General features: G+C 35.4%; 1 protein-coding gene across 2 annotated transcripts in view; it reads right to left on the bottom strand.

Annotated features, from left to right (window-relative positions):
* HTT (huntingtin) overlaps positions 1-21,853 on the bottom strand; it is an 81,447-nt gene that overhangs the window by 25,210 nt on the left and 34,384 nt on the right. For both annotated transcript variants that reach the window (XM_071753375.1, XM_071753376.1), the window contains exons 28-46: positions 21,443-21,570; positions 20,671-20,781; positions 20,028-20,105; positions 19,156-19,379; positions 18,505-18,583; positions 18,224-18,385; positions 17,589-17,644; positions 16,818-16,966; positions 16,044-16,180; positions 13,921-14,037; positions 12,074-12,196; positions 11,239-11,477; positions 9,896-10,038; positions 6,550-6,757; positions 5,030-5,171; positions 3,769-3,948; positions 2,184-2,360; positions 1,664-1,740; positions 357-495 (exon numbers count right to left, since the gene is read on the bottom strand). In XM_071753375.1, the coding sequence (XP_071609476.1) occupies positions 357-495; positions 1,664-1,740; positions 2,184-2,360; positions 3,769-3,948; positions 5,030-5,171; positions 6,550-6,757; positions 9,896-10,038; positions 11,239-11,477; positions 12,074-12,196; positions 13,921-14,037; positions 16,044-16,180; positions 16,818-16,966; positions 17,589-17,644; positions 18,224-18,385; positions 18,505-18,583; positions 19,156-19,379; positions 20,028-20,105; positions 20,671-20,781; positions 21,443-21,570 (2,669 nt within the window). The remainder of the gene's footprint in view (positions 1-356; positions 496-1,663; positions 1,741-2,183; positions 2,361-3,768; positions 3,949-5,029; positions 5,172-6,549; positions 6,758-9,895; positions 10,039-11,238; positions 11,478-12,073; positions 12,197-13,920; positions 14,038-16,043; positions 16,181-16,817; positions 16,967-17,588; positions 17,645-18,223; positions 18,386-18,504; positions 18,584-19,155; positions 19,380-20,027; positions 20,106-20,670; positions 20,782-21,442; positions 21,571-21,853) is intronic.

The raw sequence follows: 21,853 nt of genomic DNA, 5'->3' as shown, positions 1-21,853 counted from the left end.
ATCAACTGCAATGAACACATCAAGAAAACAAGATCATTACCTGTCCCTACTTGAATCTTAGATATTTCCACTTCCACTTTCCACTGAAGTTATGCAAAGAAACAAAAATTGGTAGTTTTTTCCAGCACTGTCAACATAACAAATGTGTATGCACAGACTAATTATCCATCCTAGGTTCAACATTTAATCTGCCAACAAACATGAGCCCATTCACTGATCTATATTTGAGATTCACTGACAATGCTGAGAACATCAATTGCATGGTGAAAGTAAGTTCCATTTAGATACTTTGTAATGAGCAACAGCTTATTTAGAGCCAAGGCACTTTTAGTGACTCTTTCTAAACATAATCTTACTTTGTCTAGAATCACATTTTCTAAAGCTGGCTGGTCTTCTCCATCTAGGGGGTGGAAGGTAACCAGAGGTGAAGGACTAGTTGTGTCTGGTGCTACCATAAGACGAAACCTATCCAAGAGCGAGTAAAGTCTCTGGTGTCTGAAAAGAGAAGAACACATCAGGAGAGCTGACTTAACTCAGGTCCATAAAACTTTTAAAACAGAAAAACATTCAGTGAGCCAATTCTAATCCTGGGAAAGAAAAGGAGCAGGATCTTAAGCACTTTGCTGAATATATGCAATCACATGACAGAATCTACAAATTTCACCAGCTATAAGTAGCCTAAACAAATGAACTCAGCATCACCACTGATAAAAATCTAAATTTAATTTGTCTATGTGTATGCATAAAATGTAAGCTGTTAAGTTTTCCTTACGGAATCAAACTTTTTAATGAGTAAAAGGAACAGAAGTTGGTGTGATGATTTGATTGCATACAAATACATTCTAATAGACATCACTACTAAGACTGAACTTATTTCATTTTTATTTTAAATATATTAAGAATACTCTAGCTTGTGGATTTATGTCAGTGTCTGGGTTTGGTGTGGTTTTTTTGTTTGGCTTTTAGTTTTGGCTGATTGCTTGGTTTGAGGTTTCTTTATTCCATTACTGCTCTAACTTGTATAACATTTGGAGATCTTGGAGTGAGTTTTTAAAAAATTCAAACATAACAGGACATTATGATCAATCTATAGCAGTCTTGGGCGTTCAGATTCTTTCCCTCCTACTTCTTCCTTATTTCAGTCAATTGATACTAACCTCAAAAATTGAGTACTTTTCTCATCTTTACAATATCAGTTTACTTTAAACAGCTAGGAAACTAAGCAGTTAAATTCAACATAGCTGTCTGTGAAAAAACCCAACAAACTAATAAATAAAACAGCTCATCCAGCTTGGAGTCACAAAATCCTGCAAACTTTTGAAGAAAATAAGTTTTTTTTCTGTAATGCAATTTTCTCAATTAATTTGTAGCTGCTCACAAAATTTAAATACTGAGTGGGATGTGTGAGAGAAAATTTGATGCCTTTAAGCCTTTAGCTTGCTTCAGTTCTTAAGTAAATTGCAAATTCAATTCATCCACCACAACTGTCCTTTTACCAGAATATGCCTGCATGTCATGAGAGAGGCTTGACTTCTGTTTCATCTCCAAAAAGGACCCACTATCTCATCTTGAGGAAAAAATCCAAACATAGGAAAACAAGCTAATAAAACTAGTACAGGACCATTGCTTAGGCTGGGATTTCAACATGTTTCATATTATTTACCTGGTTGCTAATCCACTGTTTTGAAGGTATTCCTGAATTCTATCCAATTCTTCAACAGGCAACTGAGTGATACTGTTCTATATGGAAGAGTCAGAAGAATTTTACAGGAGAAACATGAGTAAAATACCCAGAAGTATTTTGAACAGATTAGGAAAATTATCTCTATAGTAAGTAAAAAAAAACATTTCTAATGAAATAACTTAAATATATCACATTTTGGTGTACTTTAAGCCTAAAGTACATTGGATTACATTGTGACAACTGAGAAGTAATGCTTAATTTCTATGAGAAAACCAACAGTTTCCAGAAAATTAATAAAAGTGATGAATGCAGTGAAAAAAAATCAAAAAAACAAGATTATATACGTGGCTCTACTAAACCACATATAAATCTTTCCATTAAAGTTACACTTAATAGCTTTATCCAGCACCATCAACATATCCCATCTTTTTTCATTGAACTGGCACTACCCAATCTTTCTCTACAAAGGAATATATTTCTCTTATATATTTCTCTTTACCTGTAAAGTTGCAGCCAAAAGCATCTCCACTCGCCGGCAGGCCAGCGTGTCAACCATGCGAGCAAGCACACGGAAGGGAGTACAGAGCAGCTTATCAACATATAATGTTAAGACAGCCCCAGACTGGCTGAGATGTATTCCCTCTAAGCACTGTAAAGTCTTCTTCAGGGTCGTGGGCTAGATGTTGAAACAAACAAAAAAACAACAGGCCAAAAATAACACAGTCAATTAGAATACAAAGATCTTTGAAAAAAACTATAGCAGACAACTATCTGATCAGTATTACCATCTCTGTATGATCAGGTCTGAGTTCCTGGCTTATTTAATCATTATGAGCACTAATTTAATTGTAAAAGCTTATTCTTATAAAGAGTAAGCAAAGAGCAGGGAGAAAAACTTTTAGGAAAAGAAGCTGGAGTCATAGGTGGAATTGGAGGAAGCTTTGAAAACAGTGAGAAAATTGCATGTTTGCTGGAAGAAGGCAGAACATGAACACAGGCAAGAATACACAAATTCAGATAAACATAAGGGATAAGCATTTTGAGCACATTTAATCAGAGAAACAGTAATGGCTACTCAGAATTAAAAGGAAGTGCAAATTTTGTTTCTTTTTTTCTGTATGAGCACTAATTCAGCAACAATAATCTAAAGAGAGAAACACAAAGACAAAGTAGTTTGATTTGTGGAACCAATCTCGTTGAAGAGCAGACTGTAAGTATTAACTATTTTAATTTTACTGACCTTTCTGATAATCACCAAATATTTCAAAGAATTACATCTTCCATTCAAACACACTTAGGGTCATTCTACTGATTCTTAGACATCAACATCCAGACTTCTTTCCCCTAATGTTAGAAGTATTTTATACACATCCCTAAAGCACCAATGTAGTTGCAATAGATTTGCACAGACACAATGGGAAAAGACAGCAAATGTTAACAGGCTACTCAGGGTGTGGTAGCACCCCCCCCCTTCTAGACGAAGCCCAGAAAACAGCATTTCCCAACTAGTGAGTTCCCAAGAGTAAGACTAATGCATACAACCTTCCACATCTATAAAACACCATCCACTCCTTTTAATATGAAAACTAAAATAAACAGGAATTGCACACAGAATTTATGAAGCATTATTTCCCTCACCAAGAGGCTACAACTTGTGGGGCAAACCACTGAAAACAGTGGGTAAGGCATAAGCTTGTAAATTATTTTGATGCTGCTAGAGTCAATGAAGATAGACTGACACACTGATACTCCTTATGCTGTAATGAGTACTTCTGTTATTTATGCTACCAATGTAACAAAATAATAGAGAAAAGTTACAGCTTTAATTTACCCTTCAGACATTTACTGTGCAGGGGTTCTAGGAAGGAAGAAAAGCAGCTTAACCAACTCTACTTAATTGAATTGATCTGATGGACTGGAACATATCTGATATTGAAGTTACTAACAGAAGGTTGTTTTCATTTTTAAAGAAGTGACTTTAAAAATAAAAGTTGATAGATGACACAGGATTTACACATTTATCAATTAAACTTATGCTGAAATATAAGTGACTATTCTTCACAAAAAGTCAGAAAGTTACTTACAGCTGCAAGGTTCTCACACCGGGATTGAATGGCCTGGATGAAGAGACCACTGGCTGCTGAATTCCTGTGAACAGCACTAATAAAGTCTTGTACTGGAGGCTCATGGGACAGATTAATTAAGTCTTGAACATGATTCACAATAAGCCAGGTCAAGTGTTCTGAATCGTGTAGGTTTTGACACTGAAGGGGAAAAAATTACAATCTGATTCAAGTAATACTCATGTTAAGAAATTAATAGCTAAAAACTTTATCTGGCACAACATGAAGGTCTTCATATATAAACCTGGCAGCTATTTAAAATAATAATGGTGGTATTAAAACATACATTGTATGACATTCCATTTACACAACAAATTTCCTAAATTATTTTGATTTTGATGCAAATTAAGGTATTTACAATATTTTTTTAACACACTTAAATTCCAGGTTAGAAACAAGTAAATTTAGAAGGTAAATTCAAAGGTAGGTAAATTCATGCTCTTTGAAATAAGCATGGACAGATTCTTCTTTTAAATTACGATTTTCATTTAGGTTTCTTTTTAATTATTTTTTAATTATTACTGGCCTTAAACACAAGATGATCAATTTCTGGAAAGCTAATCCAAAGAGATCAGTCAATAATTAATTTTAAAGCTACAGAGATGATGTGTATATCAGTAAGTAGTGTGATGCAACATGAAAAGATCTGTAGAGCTAACCAGGTGATGCTGAAAGGATGATACTTCCCACTAAAAGGGTTCTGGGTGAGACCTTGGATTGTCTCTAATCTGACTCTGTTGACTGAATGCCCATTAGCCCATAAAGGGCTTCTTAAAAAAAACAAACAAACAACCACTTTCAGTTGAAATATGAAAATAATGCATTCTGCTTACCCCAAAACTGCTCTGCAATGCAAACTGACGTGCAATACTTGATATTACCATAAAATAAACTTCAGAAATTCCCCATGAACTAAAATTCTAACAACTGTGCAGCAAGACACTAACACTACTTAGTGTGCTCCTAACACATCACAAGTAAGGGATATGACACCCAGCAGATAATTGTTATCCCCTTGGCATTCTTTATAAACCAAGGTAATTATGAGTTCAGAATAGGAAAAAATGCCAAATGAGGTTATATGTAAGCTTCGAGAGGCACCACCTGAAAATAAATTTACCTGTTTCAGAAGTCTTCATTTTTCACTTGTGAACCAGAATCAGTTAATGCACATTAAAATAACTCTAAATTATAGTTGTAAAATTCACAATTCAAAACTTACAACATAGTCACAAAAAAGAATGAGTGCTCCTCTTCTCACTATCTCTCGATTGCACATGCCTTGTTTAGATTCTGAATTTGACTCATCACTGTCTCCAGATATCTGAGGGCTAAGCAATTTAGTTGTAGAAAGACTGTGTCTCCTGCAAGAAGCACATAATAGTTTGTTACCACTTTATTATATCTTATTACTAAGGCTACTGAATCATTAATTAACAAATTGCTTAGGATTTCCTACCAATGTCCTTACATAATATTTATTTTCCTAGAAACCTCATTAAAACAGAGTGCTTTGAAGTATACACTTTGCTTTTCATCAGCTCTTCACTTTGTAACAATTTTGGTATCACCTTTTTGTTCCATACTAATTATTTCCTTGGATAGTCTGAAGAACTAAACAGTTTATTTAGGAAAAAACAAAATAAACCAAAGAACAAAAAACCCAAACTACAGGGTATTGCATGTCTGGTAGGATAACATAACCTAATTCTGTACTTCCTTCTCAGGTCAAACCAGTACACTTGAGCACTTAAGCCTAGTGTCAGATCAAAAATTACACCCAACTTAGAAAAAAAAAAATTGATACTGGTAAATCAAAAAAAAATAACTGCAACAGGCAGCAGATACCACCTTAGCCATCTTAGTTGTTTTATTTTGCTCATACACTAGGCAATTTCATGATTCCTCAAATGAGAATAATGTTTTTTTACATAATGGAGCTGAACTGAGGCAAGAATCTCACATTTTAGCAAGGACTGATACACTTACATTGTGGAGCAAGATTAGTCTTCCCTAAGATTCACTGCACAAGCATCAGAAATGTCTCAAGTCAATTGTTAACCTGCAGTTAACCCCACCCACATGTGGGGTTATCCTCCTTACCCCCTTCCTAACTTCATCAGAGTATGAATCATAAGAAATTTTGATAGATGGGATGAGTTAACTTCAGACAAAGAGAACACTAATGTTTGACCAAGCCTCAGAGTTTTACAAAACTAACTTTAAGTGAGGTTAGGTTACTGTGGTGCTTGATGCTAATGAATCAGCATGCTGCCGATACCGTGTTGTGATATCAGTTAGTAATAGACCCACTGAGAAAAGATACAACTATAGTTACAGTTATACTGATTAGATTGCATTTTCTCAAACACTGCAGTGTCTATCATCTGCATGGCTGTTTACTTGCTAGAAGGTGAAATACAAAGTCTCCATAGGAACATGAACTCTGAAATACTGAGTAGTTTGTTGTTATTTCCATAATTTTAATTATATGTAGTACATAGATGAAGCTTTCTTGGCTTAAAAGTGAAGACATTGCCTGGTAATTCTTTCAAGGAACAAATAAGCACAGGACACATATCCTCAGTTTGAAAGACATACACACAAAGGAATTTTACTTATTTCAAAATCCAAATAGTACTATTCCAAAGGCTGACAAAGCTTAGCAGATAAAAAGATAGATTTAAATATAACTGAGACACACTACTACTATTACTACTAGGGATCAAAACGAAATCTTACTTTGGAGTTTGATGAACTTCTGACCACCAGTTGTAGTTGGTATAATTGACAAGCAGCAGGATTTGACACCAGAGAAGAACTAAAGAAGGATGTGTGGGAATCATGGACTGAACAAGGTCACTCAAGCTTTCAAGGGTATAGAAACTACCATCAGATCCATCTCCTGTAAAAAGTCTGGTGGCTGCAGCTGTGATCCTTCTAAACATCCCTGCAAACAATAAAAGCATGTCAGAGTAACAAATAAGTTTTAAAATTCTTCAGGGTACACTGATAATACAAACCTTGTTTCATAAGCCACCATCATTCCTGGACAAAAGATAACTCCAAAGTGGTTTTACAAGTGTGAAGTAGTAATGATCAGCTCCCAGACTCTATAAAAATGTTTTAGATTAGACCAGAATTGTGATTAAACCTATTTTCTCAACTTTTTCTCTGTCATGCATAACAAATTTTCTAAAATATGAAAACCTTACCAAATTCAAAATTGTTAATTACAGGCTAGGATTTTTTGGTTGCTTTTGTTTGTTTATAAAGTATAACACAGAAGTTCTATCTAAGAATCATGCTTTAACTACTATCCTGCTTTAAGTACCTCCTAAGGAAAATTGCTTACAAGTCTCTTTCAGATGAGAGCTTCCCAAATATGCTGAGTTGAAGTTAAACCAACACACATCCATCCAAGTTCAAGATACAAAAAGTAAATGTGTTTAAGTGGAGAAAACTCATCGACCTGCAAACTGAACACTCAGCACAAAAGCTGAATTTTGTTTTCTGACTTGCTTATTTTGTATTCACATGCTAAAACAAATGAAAATAAGAAAAATGGACAAACTTAAAAGTTGTGTAAAGTCACCGGACTTCTTGAGTTTCTACGAGAAGAACAGGGAAAAAAGGGGTTTATTTACAAGTATTTAGAAATCACAAGCAATTCAAAATAGTGGAGATCTGTAGTGTTGCTTGCTTGCATTGCCAGATATACAGAAGAATGAAGTTTTAAATTCCACAGCCATGTGGATCAGTTTAAGGTGTCCCCAAGACTGATAAATGCACAAAGTAAACAGCAAAAAATGGGGAAAATAACTGAGTCTCAAAACTCAGGTCCCACTTACTAAAGTGCTACTCACATATTAGTTTCCTACATTCACAGTAATTGCACCATCTAGTGACGTTCCAGAGTATTGAAAGCCACTGCATGCTAACCTTTTGTCTATGCTTTTTCAAAGTACCACACTGAAAATGTTTATTTCTAATCCGTTAGCTTCCTATGGTTGAATACATGGGATCAGCAATTTTGAAAAACCTATAATGGGTGAGAAAACAAAACATCCAAATAGAACAGTGGCTAAATATGACAAAAGAGAAGTTTTTAACTGAACAAAAGAGATTAAAAAATAACCAGCCACGTAGTTAACATGAAGCTTAAAAGTAAAAAATATATGTTGCAACATGAAAATAGGGGTCAAGTAGCTGAACACCCACCTTTCTACTCTGTTAGGCCATATTGGGCAACAATATTACTGCTAGTACTTAAGAGTTCATTTGCTGTCTGAGATTTAATTACTTTCTAGAGATCATGCATATACATATCCCAGTGTTCTGCATGAGTATTTTAATAATTCCTTTTAATTTTGCATTTGAATGTTTACATAGCTCCTGTCAAGATTCACAGAGCAGATTAAAAGCCAGTTGCTGTAGCAGAACAAGCTGAGCCTTCCTTTACATTACTCCCAGCTCCCAGTCTTGAAGAACACATTTCTCTGATTTCAATCACCAGCTTGATTTTCTGATTCCATTGGTCTTGGCTTGACACCATTTCATAACTTACACCAAATGACCCCTGTGTAAGTAATTTGTTAAAATATTTGTTTCAAATATTTCTCTGTAAGAGCAGTTCAAAGCATACCTGCTTTAGCCACTATTGTAACAGCCAACAGACAACTGGGAAAAGACAACTATCACTCCTAGGTTCTGAAGCAGGACATAAAGGTCAAACAAGGATGTGGTTGTTATAATATTCTGTCCCTCTTCACTCATAATCCTGGGTCTTTGTGGCAAGAACCTAGGTTTGGAGGACTCCATTTTTTTAAACCACAGCTCTCTTCTGACAAGTCAAGAGATAAAACATCCTCCACTAGGGCTGCACAAGCTCTCACTGAATAATTAAGTGGTTTCCCATTAACTTCTCTTCCTGTTACTGTCACTGAATACTAGGTAGAGTAAAGCTGCTGAAAACCCAGAACAGCACTTTATTTGCTTACGCCTACACCTACAATACTTATTTTGCAAGGAGATGGTAGCAGTGACAGGAAGAGAAATAAGTCTTTTTCAAGAACGGATTTTATAACTGAATTGTGTAAAAATAGCTTAAAAAGAAAAAAGATTAGAGGCTGCTGGGACACACAGAACATGTTCAGTGTCAAACCATGTTCTGTACACACTTTGTTATTTTTATCTGCTAAGGAGTGAAGCACTGTAACAGTACAGATGAGGCCATTGGAATGCAGAGTTCTCCCCCGATGTCTGTAAAGAAGCCTATGAAGAACCAAGGACTTGTGCCAACACCTTTTAAATTGCTGCCAGCTACTGTAATCTGAGGTTGGACTCCAGCTGCAGGGTAAAAAAATCAAGAGGGCAAAAAGAACTGTCATAGCAAAGAAAGAATAAAAACAAAGGTAAGACTGCCACTATTAGAAAAATAAGACTAAGGAATCAGGCTAAGGACTAAGGAATTACTGGAGTGCCAGAGATTGGATGTGTTACAGAAGACATTTAAGGTAGAATTCCCAAATTTGAAAAAAGGAGCTCAAGACCCGCTAGCTGAAATAGTAATACCTTTCCTACTCTTCAGCTCTTCCTACTCTTTTAGTTGTTTGCTTGGGCTTTTTTGTTTGTTTGATTGGTTTGGGTTTTTTTTTTTTTTCTGTTTTTATTAATTAGGACAAAGAATTAGAACCTACTTTATCATTAGTCTGAACTAGTGGTCTATAACTCAGTATTTTAAACCTGGACTTATCCACCTACCAACCACCAAATAGAGAAAAAAAACATGAGAAAAAAAGCCACAAATTTGGAAAGCTTTGCATTTTTGGACCAGAAGACATTAGACAGTTTAAAAGGAGAGAGAACTCACTAGTCAGATTTTGTTACATAGAGAGAGAAGAAATGTTAAAAATGTGCCTGCCTGCATAAGCACAAAGTTTGGGAAGCTCTTTATACTGAGTAGGATTGATTGTTGTCAGAACGTATGTATTCCTTCTCAGTAATTCAATACACCCAACAACTGGATGAACTTAAAAATCATCCTGGCACTACATGCTACAATAGAAAGCATTTCTCAAAGTATTACCTGATTTGAAGATATGTATTAAACACATAAGCAGTGTGCCCAGCTCCTGGCAGTAGAAAGTATGCTGCTGCTCATTCATGTCCACTTTCAATTGTTTGGTAACAATATCTTCCAGTAGAATGCCAACCAGTTGTAATAAAAACCTTGAAAAATCATATATGTAGTCAACAGAAAAGCTATCAATGCAACATCTTTCAGAATGAGGTTTGCCCACAAAATTCTCAGTTTGAAAAACAACAGATGAAGTCATTGTCCATTCATCCTAAATAGGATGCTAAATTAAATGCTACAGGACAGACTGACCTAAAACATTTATAATGCTATAGGCAGAGATTATCACGAGCACTTCAATAATCACATACTGATCTGGGTTATCTACTCATCAGATAAAGTTGTGATAGGATGTGTACACCTTCCCACCTCACTTACACAGCACGCATTCAAAATGCTCTGGTGCTTTTAAACACACCATGAGCTATAAACACATCATGACAGTTACTGCAGCTCAGCTGAGGGCTAACCCAACAAGTCACAGCAACTCAGCTGTTTACAGTCTCATCTATCTGCACTCTACTACACAGGTTCCATATTAAAGAAGAAAAAAATCAAAAGAAACACCAAAAAAGGGCACTTGATGAAAGCCATCCTTGCTCTTGACCATGACAACTCCTCAACTCACTTCTGCTGAACACAAATTTTAATTCTGTAAAGAAATAGCAATTTCATATCCTGTCCATCACATTAAAACATGATGCTCAATGACAGACATTATGTCAACATAATACCATTACCATTTCTCCTCACATCTTTTACCTCAAGTTTGTCACACTCTGAGAACATCAGCATGGGAAGTTAACTAAACAAAGCTATCTCTTCAAAAATAGAACATAAAGAACACAATAAAAGACTTTAATTTATCTGCTGCCAAGATTCTACAGGACCTTGACTTCTACTAAGGGGGTGATTCATCTTTCAGACTCCACACAGAGAGGAAGCAAAAGGTCAACCAGTTAAATTTTTGGACCTAATTTTGAAAAGTCCCATATTTACCTATTTTAACAACTTCATCGGGTCCTTCATTTGGCTAGAGAAGAGGTATCAGAACAGTACAAAGTCCGTAATAAAATCTGTTTGTCCCCTCCCTCGACTGTCCATCTCATTACTCTTTCCTCCACAAACACTCCACCCATATCACCTTACTAACAGACTTTACTCCTATCAGGTAACAGTTCTATACATGCATCTAATCTATATTTCCTAATATATTTGCAATTTGTCCAAAATTTTTGGACTGGAAGACCACTCCAAACTCTTTCCTCAAAGTTATTCAAAAGACAACATACCTAGAAAATGTCTCTTCAGGCAGATATTTAGTCTGTTTTGCATCAGTATGATCCTCTGATGCTGCTGTGTTATTTTCCCCACATCTCAGTCTGTTAATTGCTTGACATGAAATCAAATAGGGTGAGAAGGAAAGCTCCTGTATACGTGATAGAACAATGTCTTCTGTTGACTGTGAAATCAGAACTCTAAGGATAGCTAAAATTCCAGAAATCCACAGCTGGACAGTGCTCACCGATGCCTATCAAAAGGACAAAAAAGTAATTAGTAACACTGTAAATCAGGCTGACACGTTGACGTGAGAACGTAATTGCGAAAGACCTGACCACAGAACTTCTTTACTGCTTGCTCCATTCTCAAATAGGTCTGATTCTATGCAACAGTTACTGAACATGTTTAACTTCAAAAGTATTTAACACAACAGGGGAATACATTAAACTTTTCTAAAGAAAATCTTAACAAAATTAACACAAACTCCACTACAGGAACAGTACATTACTTACATAAGAAAAAAAGTGTGATTTACCTAACAAAAGCATTCTAGAGTTTATTGTAACAGTATCATTCTCAATCTTCCTGATCCTCAAAATATAAAGTGAGGATAAGCAATTCACAAGCAGAACATTAGGACCTATCTGGAAAATCTTACTAGTTCTAATGACATCTTTCCTATTATCTGCAGTATTTTAAGACCACTTTGCAAAATATGAAAGAGAAGCACATGCTCCTTTGTTCTGCATGGAAGAGTCCAGATTATCTCTAACCTGGAAACAAATCACTTTCACTACTTACCTAGAAACATTTCACACCTGCTTTAGCAGGTTCCCACTTGCTTACCATTGTCTTAGGAGTAACAAACATACTCCTTAAAAGCATGTCCACAGGGCGAAGGGATGAAGGAGCCAAAATTTCAAACAAAGTGTTCAGTACTCCCAGAGCATCATGTGAGTCTATATGCATCTGTAAAAGAAACACAAAATTAACTTGAAACCACCCACTAAAGGCAATCACAATTACTGTTTCATGTTTTACACATTTCTGTGACAACTTTTGTGTATTAAAACTGCCTTTACTGTACAAAATTTAGAGCAGCCAAAATCTATGAAAAGTAAATTGAAGTTTGATTGCTTCCTATACAGAAGGTTTGAGAACATGGATAAAAATCTATAATCAATACACATACTACATATTTTATTAGGAAAAATATGCCCTATTTGGAGAGTGAGACCAAAAGATTGACTTGTCATAAAATTTAAAAACTTCCCTCCTCCCTACACATCCTACCAGGCATATTTATAGAGAGCAATGCTGGTCATGAATAAAATTGAGCAGATAACTGGGAGAAAAAAACCAGATACACTGGTATTAATACCAGTAGCAACAGAGGTAGGACACCTAACTTCATCAGTTTTGTAGGTAAAATATAAAACAATCAACTAGAAAGAACAAAAAACTAAACTAAATTTAATCTGGATGACTAACCTGCCTAAATAATTTTATAGTTGAGCACATGCACAGACTGACACAAAACAAAGGCATGTGCCAGAATTTTAGCTTTGCTCAAAATCCTGTTGTCTAATCTGCAGTATTGCCCACACTCCCCAACCATGAGATGATGGGAGTAGAGATCTGCCATCCTGGAGGTAAGAATACTAAGGACACAATTTCACTAGGTTTACTTTTTATGGTTGAAATTAATGTTACTAATCCCAGGAAAGCTGGATTGAAGACAGGATCTCTGTTGCTTAGGGAGCAGAACTGAAAATCCTTCTCCTAAAAGGAGTCTTCTTCCCAGATACAAAGGGCTTACTCTTTCCCAAATGTGCAGCTCAGTAAGAGACACAGGCACACACGAGAGGGAGTCCAGCAGAAAACCACACAGATGACTACAGGCATACAAGGGGCAGCTGTGGCTGTGTAGCCTGGAGAAGACTCAGGTGACTCTTTATCCATGTGTACAACTAACTGACCAGAGGAAGTGGGACAAGGTGACAACACAGGTGCAGAAGAAAGAGCCAGCATCTCCTCAGTGGTATGAAGTGCCAGGATGAAAGGCAATAGGCACAAGTTGTGGTAGTGGAAATTTAAGTGCAGGGGGTTTTTTTTGTTTTTTGGGTATTTTTGTTGTTGTTGTTGTTGTTTTGGTTTTTTTTTTATGAGCATCATCCCAGATAGAAAACAGATACTGGAAGTGCCAGCGCAGAGAGGTTATGGAAGCTCTATCCTTGAAGGCTGTCAAAACTTGACTGGACATGGTCCTAAGCAACCTGCTCCAGCAGACCCTGCTTTGAAAAGAAAATATCTCAAGGTCTGTTTCAACCACAGCTGTTCCATGATGCTGTGATCTATTGATGCAGTTTCAGATGGTGTCTTTTCATTGCTCTTGCTAAGAAAAACCACAATGACATTCTATAAACATGGGAGAAGCTTCTACTATTTAATAAGTGCTCTGATACAATTATGTTTCTAAGAGAAATAGAATGAGCTTCAGCTGGAAATAGCCTCGAAGGTACCACATATAATGTATGCATTTAAATAGGACCTTCATCAGTTTTTTTCAGATATAGCAACCACACTTTCACGAAAATCGGTCTTCATATTAAAAAAAAAAATAATACCCAAAGCCATTATTAATAAAACCAATAATTTTAGACGTTTATAAGTGGAAAAAAAAATATAGTAACCTGTTGCTTTGCAAGCATTGGAAGAATAATGTCAGCTATTTGCCGTGACAATCTTTTCCATTTATCTTCATTTTCTTTATGACACTGCTGCAATACTAAGATGAACATTTCTAGCACCTGAGGAAAAGAAAAAAAAAAATTGGAAGTGAACACCCACACTAATAGGAAACATTTAAGTAATACCACAGTGGGAAAAATGTTTACTGTTTCATCCATCAGACAAAAAGCTAAAGGAACAGAAAACCCACATAAGAATAACATTTTAAAAATCCAATTTTCATGTTAAAACCTTGTTCTTAGTTATAACTTCTTTAAGAATTTCATAGCTACTTATATAAGCTAGAAAAAAAATGCTTAGTCATTTATAAATGGTATTTGTCAAAAGAATGCTCAAAAAACTAGAAAAAGGATGGAAATCTAAATGCTGCATCACAAACTCAACAAGCAAGAAAGAGAGCCATTTCCCATATGTATACTTTGTTTACTATAGCTCAAATAAAGTCTAAATTTGCCCAAGGAAACAAAAGAAATATTTTTATGGAGCTCATTGACCTGAGATTTGCCACTTTCATATAGCAATTTATAGGAGAGCATGTAATAAAGCAGACTAACAGCAAGGATCACTTCTAGTTGCTGAATATGTTACTGGTTTGAGGATCCTAGAGGCCACACTTTCAAGGATTCACAGGCCAAAGACACACCAAGTAGTAATGCTAATATATGGACGGGAAAGCAGGACAAAAGAATCTGGTTTGGAAAACCAGTTAGACAGATCACTTGCAGAAGAAATTCAAGTAGTTCAGATTCAGAAATGCAGAAAAATAAAAGAAAAACAAATCACCAAGGGACTTTCTATAAAGCTTTCTCATGAGAGAGGAGTTAAGAGCAATTAAGGGCTGAAGGACTTGAACTCCTGAGCTCCATGGATGGAAGCTACACTTGTAACAGAAAAAATTGAAAGGCTGAAGCTCTTGGAGCCTCTTGGATTACAGGGACAGCACTGCAAAACATCATAGCCAGGAAAAAACAGAACTGCCCTGGAGTTTGTATGTACTGCACCAGCAGAACTGGACCAAGTAAGAAGTACAAATGGGACGGATTGGGAAGAGCAGCACATGGGTGGCCTTTAACAGGTTAAGTGTTACAGAAGGAAATCTGCCAGGAACTGCAGTACCTTATGTAACACAGCTATTCACTATTTCCCATCATGTGTCTACAGAGTGTCAGTTCATACAGTTATTATTAGTCATTTAGTGATTACAAAACTACAAATTCAAAGGAAAATGTGGACACACAAAATTACCCCAATCTGAACATGCAGTTCTGAAATTATTTTGATGAGATGTACTTTTTTTCCACTGTTCTCAGAAAATACATTGCTTACATTAGCATACACTACAATTACATTTTCACATTATTAAAGGAAAAGCACACTAAGCTTGAATAAGCACCTGAATAAGCAGTAAGATCCCATGTTAATTATGTCACTTCTCTTAAAATTACTTTTATGTTTTTCTTTTAAACAAAGTATATGAAGGAAAGGAATTCTTACACTCCTACAAGGCAGAAACATGTTTTCCAGAACCCATGAGGTCTGGGGCAAAGCACTGCATGCAAATAACTGTCTACCAGTTTCATCACCCCATTCAAATAATTAATATTTTAAAATGTTATTTAGTATTGTATACTAATACCTAAATCAACTGTATGTATCATATTTCCTACTTTTAATCCTGTTCTCTCTTCCCCTTCTGCACCCATTTTTTCAGGTTTCTAGAATCCTAATTTACTAATTTACTAACCTTCTGTTTATTTGATCTGCAACGCAATTGCAATTGTGATCCTAACTGGAGCTTTTCAGTGCTTTGTTACCTAGGCTTGATTTAAAAAAACCCACAGACATGTTTTTTTATTTCAAATACCAATTTGTAGCATAGAACTTTTCCTCTACCACCAAAAATCTTTTCCTACTCTTTATAAGGAAAGATCATGCAGTCCAGCTATAGAAAATCGTTTTGTTTTGTATAGAAAATCGTTAATACTGCCCAAAGCATTCTTAGTGATTAAAGGAGTGTTACCCTTCTACACACTGTAAAAAGGGACATTTTGTCCTCCTCTCTTACCTGATGGTATTGAATCAGTCTCAGCAGCATTGACACTACCACCTCCTTTTGTGTTTCCAACTCCTTTCCAGCATCAGCTTTATTTGTTCCTCTTAACACAAAGAGATCATGAACAATGGGTTGCAGAGCTGGTATTGCTGAAATGAGATATGTTTCTTTGTTTTAGCATGAGACAAGTCACTCTCGGACAGTATTTTCCTGTTCTAACAGTTCAGCTACTGAAAGTAAAATGTACTTTAGTTCATTAAAGGTATTATTACTCATCCTTAATAAAAACCAACAACCCATAATACAGGTTGTTGACTTTCTCATGCATAATTATGTCTTTCTTTTCAATTCTAGTATTATGGATAGATTTGACTGTTCTCATATAACTAAAATTGACATTTTTCAAAAAGCTTTTCTCAGCAGAAACATTAGAAAGTATGCTTCTACTTAAAGGCTGAAAGTGGAAGGAAAGGGAATGGATCTAAAAATTGAAATCAAACCCTTTAAAGAACAGCTGTTAAGAACCTACTACCTAATAAAATTTGTGTTTTTTTAAAAAAAATGTTATTATGTACAATGTAAAATATGAGGTAGAAGTGTTACTAGGGTACAACAGACTTCCTGATGAAATTGGGATTTATTGTATTAAAAATTCAAAAGCTAGAGTCTTTTGAAACAATCAATAGGATTACATTTTTCTGTTGCTTAGTATTCAATACTGGGTTTATTGCTGAATTATTTTAATATTAGTGTTGACACCTCTCCCCCCCACCCTTTTTTAGTTACCATGTGTAACAGCTTTTCTCCCACTGGCCATGATACCATCACATAGCTGAATGATCTTAGGAATTCCAATTATCTGCTTCGAATGATAACGTTCATAAGACAGCAAGACCAGGAAGAAGAAGATATTAGGAATAATTGCTTCAGACTCCCTGAAAAAAAAATTAAGAAATGTAAAGTTTAATTGCATAACTGTCCAGTAAAAATGTTTTTACAGTATGTTTTGAGTTTTTTAAAGAATGTGTTCTGCCTTCATACAATATTCCTAAAATTTGTGTCCTGATTTTTACTATTGCTTTTTTCCCCAAGTGATTTCTTTCAAATTTTGACTATTACACAGTTACTAATATTATAACATACTATTTAAAGCAAAAAAACCACATTGGAGTATTTCTGCAGGAGACCCACAGAGTTAAAAAACCCACTGATCTCTCTTCATAGAAACTCAAGTGCAAGAAAAACCCAGGAACAGCTGACAACAAAAATTCCTTGCATTCAATTCAATTGCATTACTTGTGATATATTAAGTACTATATAAAAGGTACCAGATTATTAAGTACAAATAGATTCATGTTGAGTCCATGATAGGGAGAAACAGTTCTCCCTTCAGCAACTGAATCCTAGCAATCAAATTCCTAAAAGTATAGCTTTGAAGGCAGGGGGTCCCAACAATTTTACAAAACCAGAAATAACCAGAAAAACTAATCACTATATGCTTCAGAATATGACAGTTGTAAACACACAGTTTTCAAAGGATCTTTTCTAATTTCATACCTGAACTGTCCTACTTCAATGTATTCGAACTGCTTTAGCACAAATCCAATAAACACCTAAGGAGAGAATAAAGTGTACAAGAGACATTAATTCCCATTTGAAATAATATTGACAGTAATAAAAGTGGATATTTTGGAAGTGAAGGAAAAGAAAGGCACTGAAAATTATTTATACTTGCATAGTTCATTCTAATATGTTATGAAGTGTATGCTCTACAGTTTCAAGAGATCTTGAGAATCTTGGTGACGTTAGAGCTTAAGGTTTTCATGAACTTAAGCCACATTTTACCTCCAATCTATGTATTTTTAAGTGTAACTTTGACTTATTTAACACATGCTATTTGATGCATTACAATCAAGAAGTTCAGAATCAAGCAAAACTCTAGCTATAGACCAAGATAAAATCCGAAGTATTCAAACACAGAGAAAGTAATTTATATGCAACAGAAAACCCGAAATCTAAAACTCTCTCTTCTTGAGGGGGCAGGAGGGGGGAATTGAGTCTCACCTTCCTTTAGGTCTTTCTTTTCACCTACAGTACAAAGAATGGATCATGGCAAGTATTTTTATTGGAAATTCCAGGCTTGCTCATGAGACCCCCATATTACAAATTTGCAAAACTGCTGAGGTACCAACCTGATCTGAATCCAAAAGACAGTAGTTAACTCGAAGCTGAACCAGTTGAGCAAGCAAGTCCAGAACTTGTCTCTGCAGCTGTACTGATGTTGTTGTTGTATATTGTTTCAATGCTTTTATGACAAGGGGTTCAAATAAACGAATGTGATTGTGAATAGCATTCTGTAATAGAGAGATTTTAAAGTAATCTAATATCTGAATAAACCTCTGATTCAAAATCAAATCATGTTATAAAAGAAGAAACATTTTTTGAATCTAAGCTACAGTTCTTTCAGGGGTACCTTATCAGCACGATGTTTTGCTGCACTGGTAATGCTGGTTTTTAGCTGCGTGGAAACTTTCTGCAGCACATCAAACCATCTGATATAGAAAAAACAAAACCCAAAAAAACATACACATTAAAAAAAAAGGAAGTACAAAACCACTCCTGTTAGGTGCACAGTGAAAACTTTTCTTTATCTATTAAACTGTTTTGATAATTATAGTTAAACAAAAGGGCAACAGTGAAAGCCTACAGTAGATTTTGATCAGATCACATATTTGTGGACAACAAACATCTAGCAAAGAATTTCTGGTCTTTGCTTAGTCATCCTGCCTTTCCTTTAAGGCTGCTACTACCTGCTATAACCAGCAAATTAATGAAATAATTTTGAATACAAACATTTAGTACTAATATGCTTTGAAAAAGCTTAAAGTGATACTAATTTTAATGGTTTAGCTTAATTTGGAAAACACATTAGTGATAATCAATACAATGCTGCATTCAGGATCTTACTACCAAGACTAACAACTCTGCTTATATATATAAGAAATAAATAATACACAATATTGTATTTTCAAGTTACTTAGCTCCCCTATGATATTTGCATTTAAGAAAAAGAAAAAGAGATTCTAGTTCAAGTTACAATTATTTCATAAGAGAAGAAAGTTACCCTGAAGCATCGTGTTCCTGCTCAGCCTGAACCATGTTCCTTAGACTAGCATCAGCAAGGGCCTGTGTAAAATGTGTGTATGGTGCCATGAAGCAATAATGATAGAGACCAGGTCTCAAACTGGAAGAACCTAAGCGTTGAGCTTTGCCTTGAGCTTTGTTGGGGTTTGAAGATAAGCCATCGTACTGAGAAGCTAGATTTGTCCCAAATAATGTTTTCAATAACTAGGGAAGAAAATTGGAAGGAAAAATAGTTAACATTTCAGGAAAAGAAAACTCGACTCCTCAGCCTCCCAAAGGACTTAAGATGAAATGTCAAAGTGCAAACTGTGGATCATGTAGTTAAATACAACACAGAAAAACACTGGGAAAGAGAAACAATCCACACATCACCCAGAAAAGATATGATTGTTTTGGCAGCTGAAGCTATTTCCACATGACAGCTCAAAATATTCTACTAAAGCTTGCCTCTCACTAAAATTAAACTTTGATGACTTGAATGCAATGGTACCCTGCAAGAAACCATTTAATAAGGTAGTCCTTTGCTTTCCAGGTTTTTGATACAGTGAACTGGATATGTAAACATTTGGGAAGGTACGAAACAAATGTTTTCTGAGCATTAGCTAAAATAGTTCTTTGAATTGGAAGCAGGTCAAGAAGAAACTATATTATCTAGATGGTATCACATTCCATAACAAGTCATGAAAATTGAAGAAAGCATGCTCTGTCTGCTCCACCCGGGCTACAGTTCTCTCACATTGCTCCCCTTCAAAGAATGGCCAAATGGACAGTTTTAATATCCAATTCATAACCACAGAATGTCAGGATTAAGCTTCCAGTAATACACAGAAATACAGAAAATTACCTCCTTACCTGCTGTACACAAACTGTTGCCATTGTTGGTTCTCTGTTGAAACATGATTTTAAGTATCCCAAAATTTCTTCTACACACTAGAAATGCAGAAAAAAGAACACCTCGTTGTATTTCTCCTCATTATATGAAGCATTATTACAAAAACTGGACAACAGCACAGTTGGTTTTTACCAAGTAAAACTACATTAATTTAAGTGAAATAGTGGAATTACGTGAAGAAATAAAATGCAACATCTGCCTCCTAGTCTTAAAATATCGCAATGCCTAACACCAGAGTTAAGAATAAAAAATATTAAGAACATAGAGGAAGGAGAGCAGCATGCCTTCTGACACTGTGTATTTAACGTAAGTATGTTTAAACATATCAATATAGTAAGAATGACTGAAGACAAGCCATGTTGCTGCAAAGAAAAATTTCTATATGAAATTTAAACAGTAGATAAATTACTCCAAATTTTCAACAGCAGCATTTTAACATGGAAAATGTGCTTTAGCACTTTATCCAGTGTTGTGGCAGCACAATGCTTCTAAGACTATGGTCTCTCAACAGTACCAATTTTAAAATCAATGATGAGCTTTTTCCCAGTAAGAACCAGATACCAGACAACTTGGGTACAAAAGACAAAACACACATTTTTCTACCTTTCCAATGTCTTGAAGAGTAGCAAGTTCCAAAATTTGAGACAGAACATCTAAGGCGGACCGTAAGAAGCATCCAAACTTTTCATTACTGTTCTGAAGATCCAAAGTAACCTGGTCCCAAAAAGTAAAAAAAAAAATTATTTCTTAACAGTTACTTGTCAAGAAAATAAATATTACTGAAGATGTGGGTACTGACAGAAAATTATCTTTTGCCTAAAATTTCAGCATAGTTCAATCAACAACACTGACAGCTTAGATGCCCTTACAAATTGCCAGAACAGTAGGATTTAATTTTGACTAGGGGAACTTCTAGCTTGAGGAAGTTGCAGCATCCAGGAAGGCCCAGGATCTTGACAGGTAATGAAGAAGGGATAATGTATTTCTCAGAAATACAGCAGGTGTAATAAGAATACACCCACTGAAGTGTACAAATGAGATCACGAAGCCCCTAGGGAATGAATCTTTTATTACCTGAAATAATGAGGAAAAAGCTTACTCAACCTGGAATAAACTGAGGAGAGAACAGACATGGGGATCCATTCAGTGTGTCAGCATGCTGACACATGAAAAAAAGCAATAGGGTGACAATGTCTGTGCTGTTTTGGTTTTTTTTAATCAAGTGATGGTTGTAAATAAAATATTTTTTATTGTGGATAAACCGCTTACACAGGTAAACAAGTGAGTTTCGATACAAGCAGAGTCACTTTTAGAGGAAAAAAAAAATTTATTGCCCAACCACATCCTACGTCAATCAAACAGCATCATGCAGTACCTTGTAATTAGCATGCGTTGCTTTTAAGACATCATGTAACTTCAGATATGATGGAAGATGATAAAAGCTTCCCACTGAAGATGATTTACTTGTTGGAACAGGCCCAGTAGCATCAGTTTGCCTAGTAGCTTAAAAATATATCACAGATTAGAACAACATACTTTTCCTAGGGTTCTCTTACCATGTGCACTCAACATAACTTACAATCTGAATGATAAAACAGCATGAATTTTTCCATCTCTATGCATATCTTATACTGCAAAAACACATACTGTACAACTAGAAAATGAACCAGCAATCCAAGAAACTAATTCTCCAAGATAAGACTGCAAGTATAATTTGCAAAAATACAACTAGCAACCCATTTCCTTCATTCATTACTAAAAAACTGAAGCTTTAATGATTCAAAAT

The sequence above is a fragment of the Heliangelus exortis genome, chromosome 10 (genome assembly GCF_036169615.1).
Source record: "Heliangelus exortis chromosome 10, bHelExo1.hap1, whole genome shotgun sequence".
NCBI classification, from domain to species: Eukaryota; Metazoa; Chordata; class Aves; order Apodiformes; family Trochilidae; genus Heliangelus; species Heliangelus exortis.
This window is presented reverse-complemented; position numbering and strand designations above follow the sequence as displayed.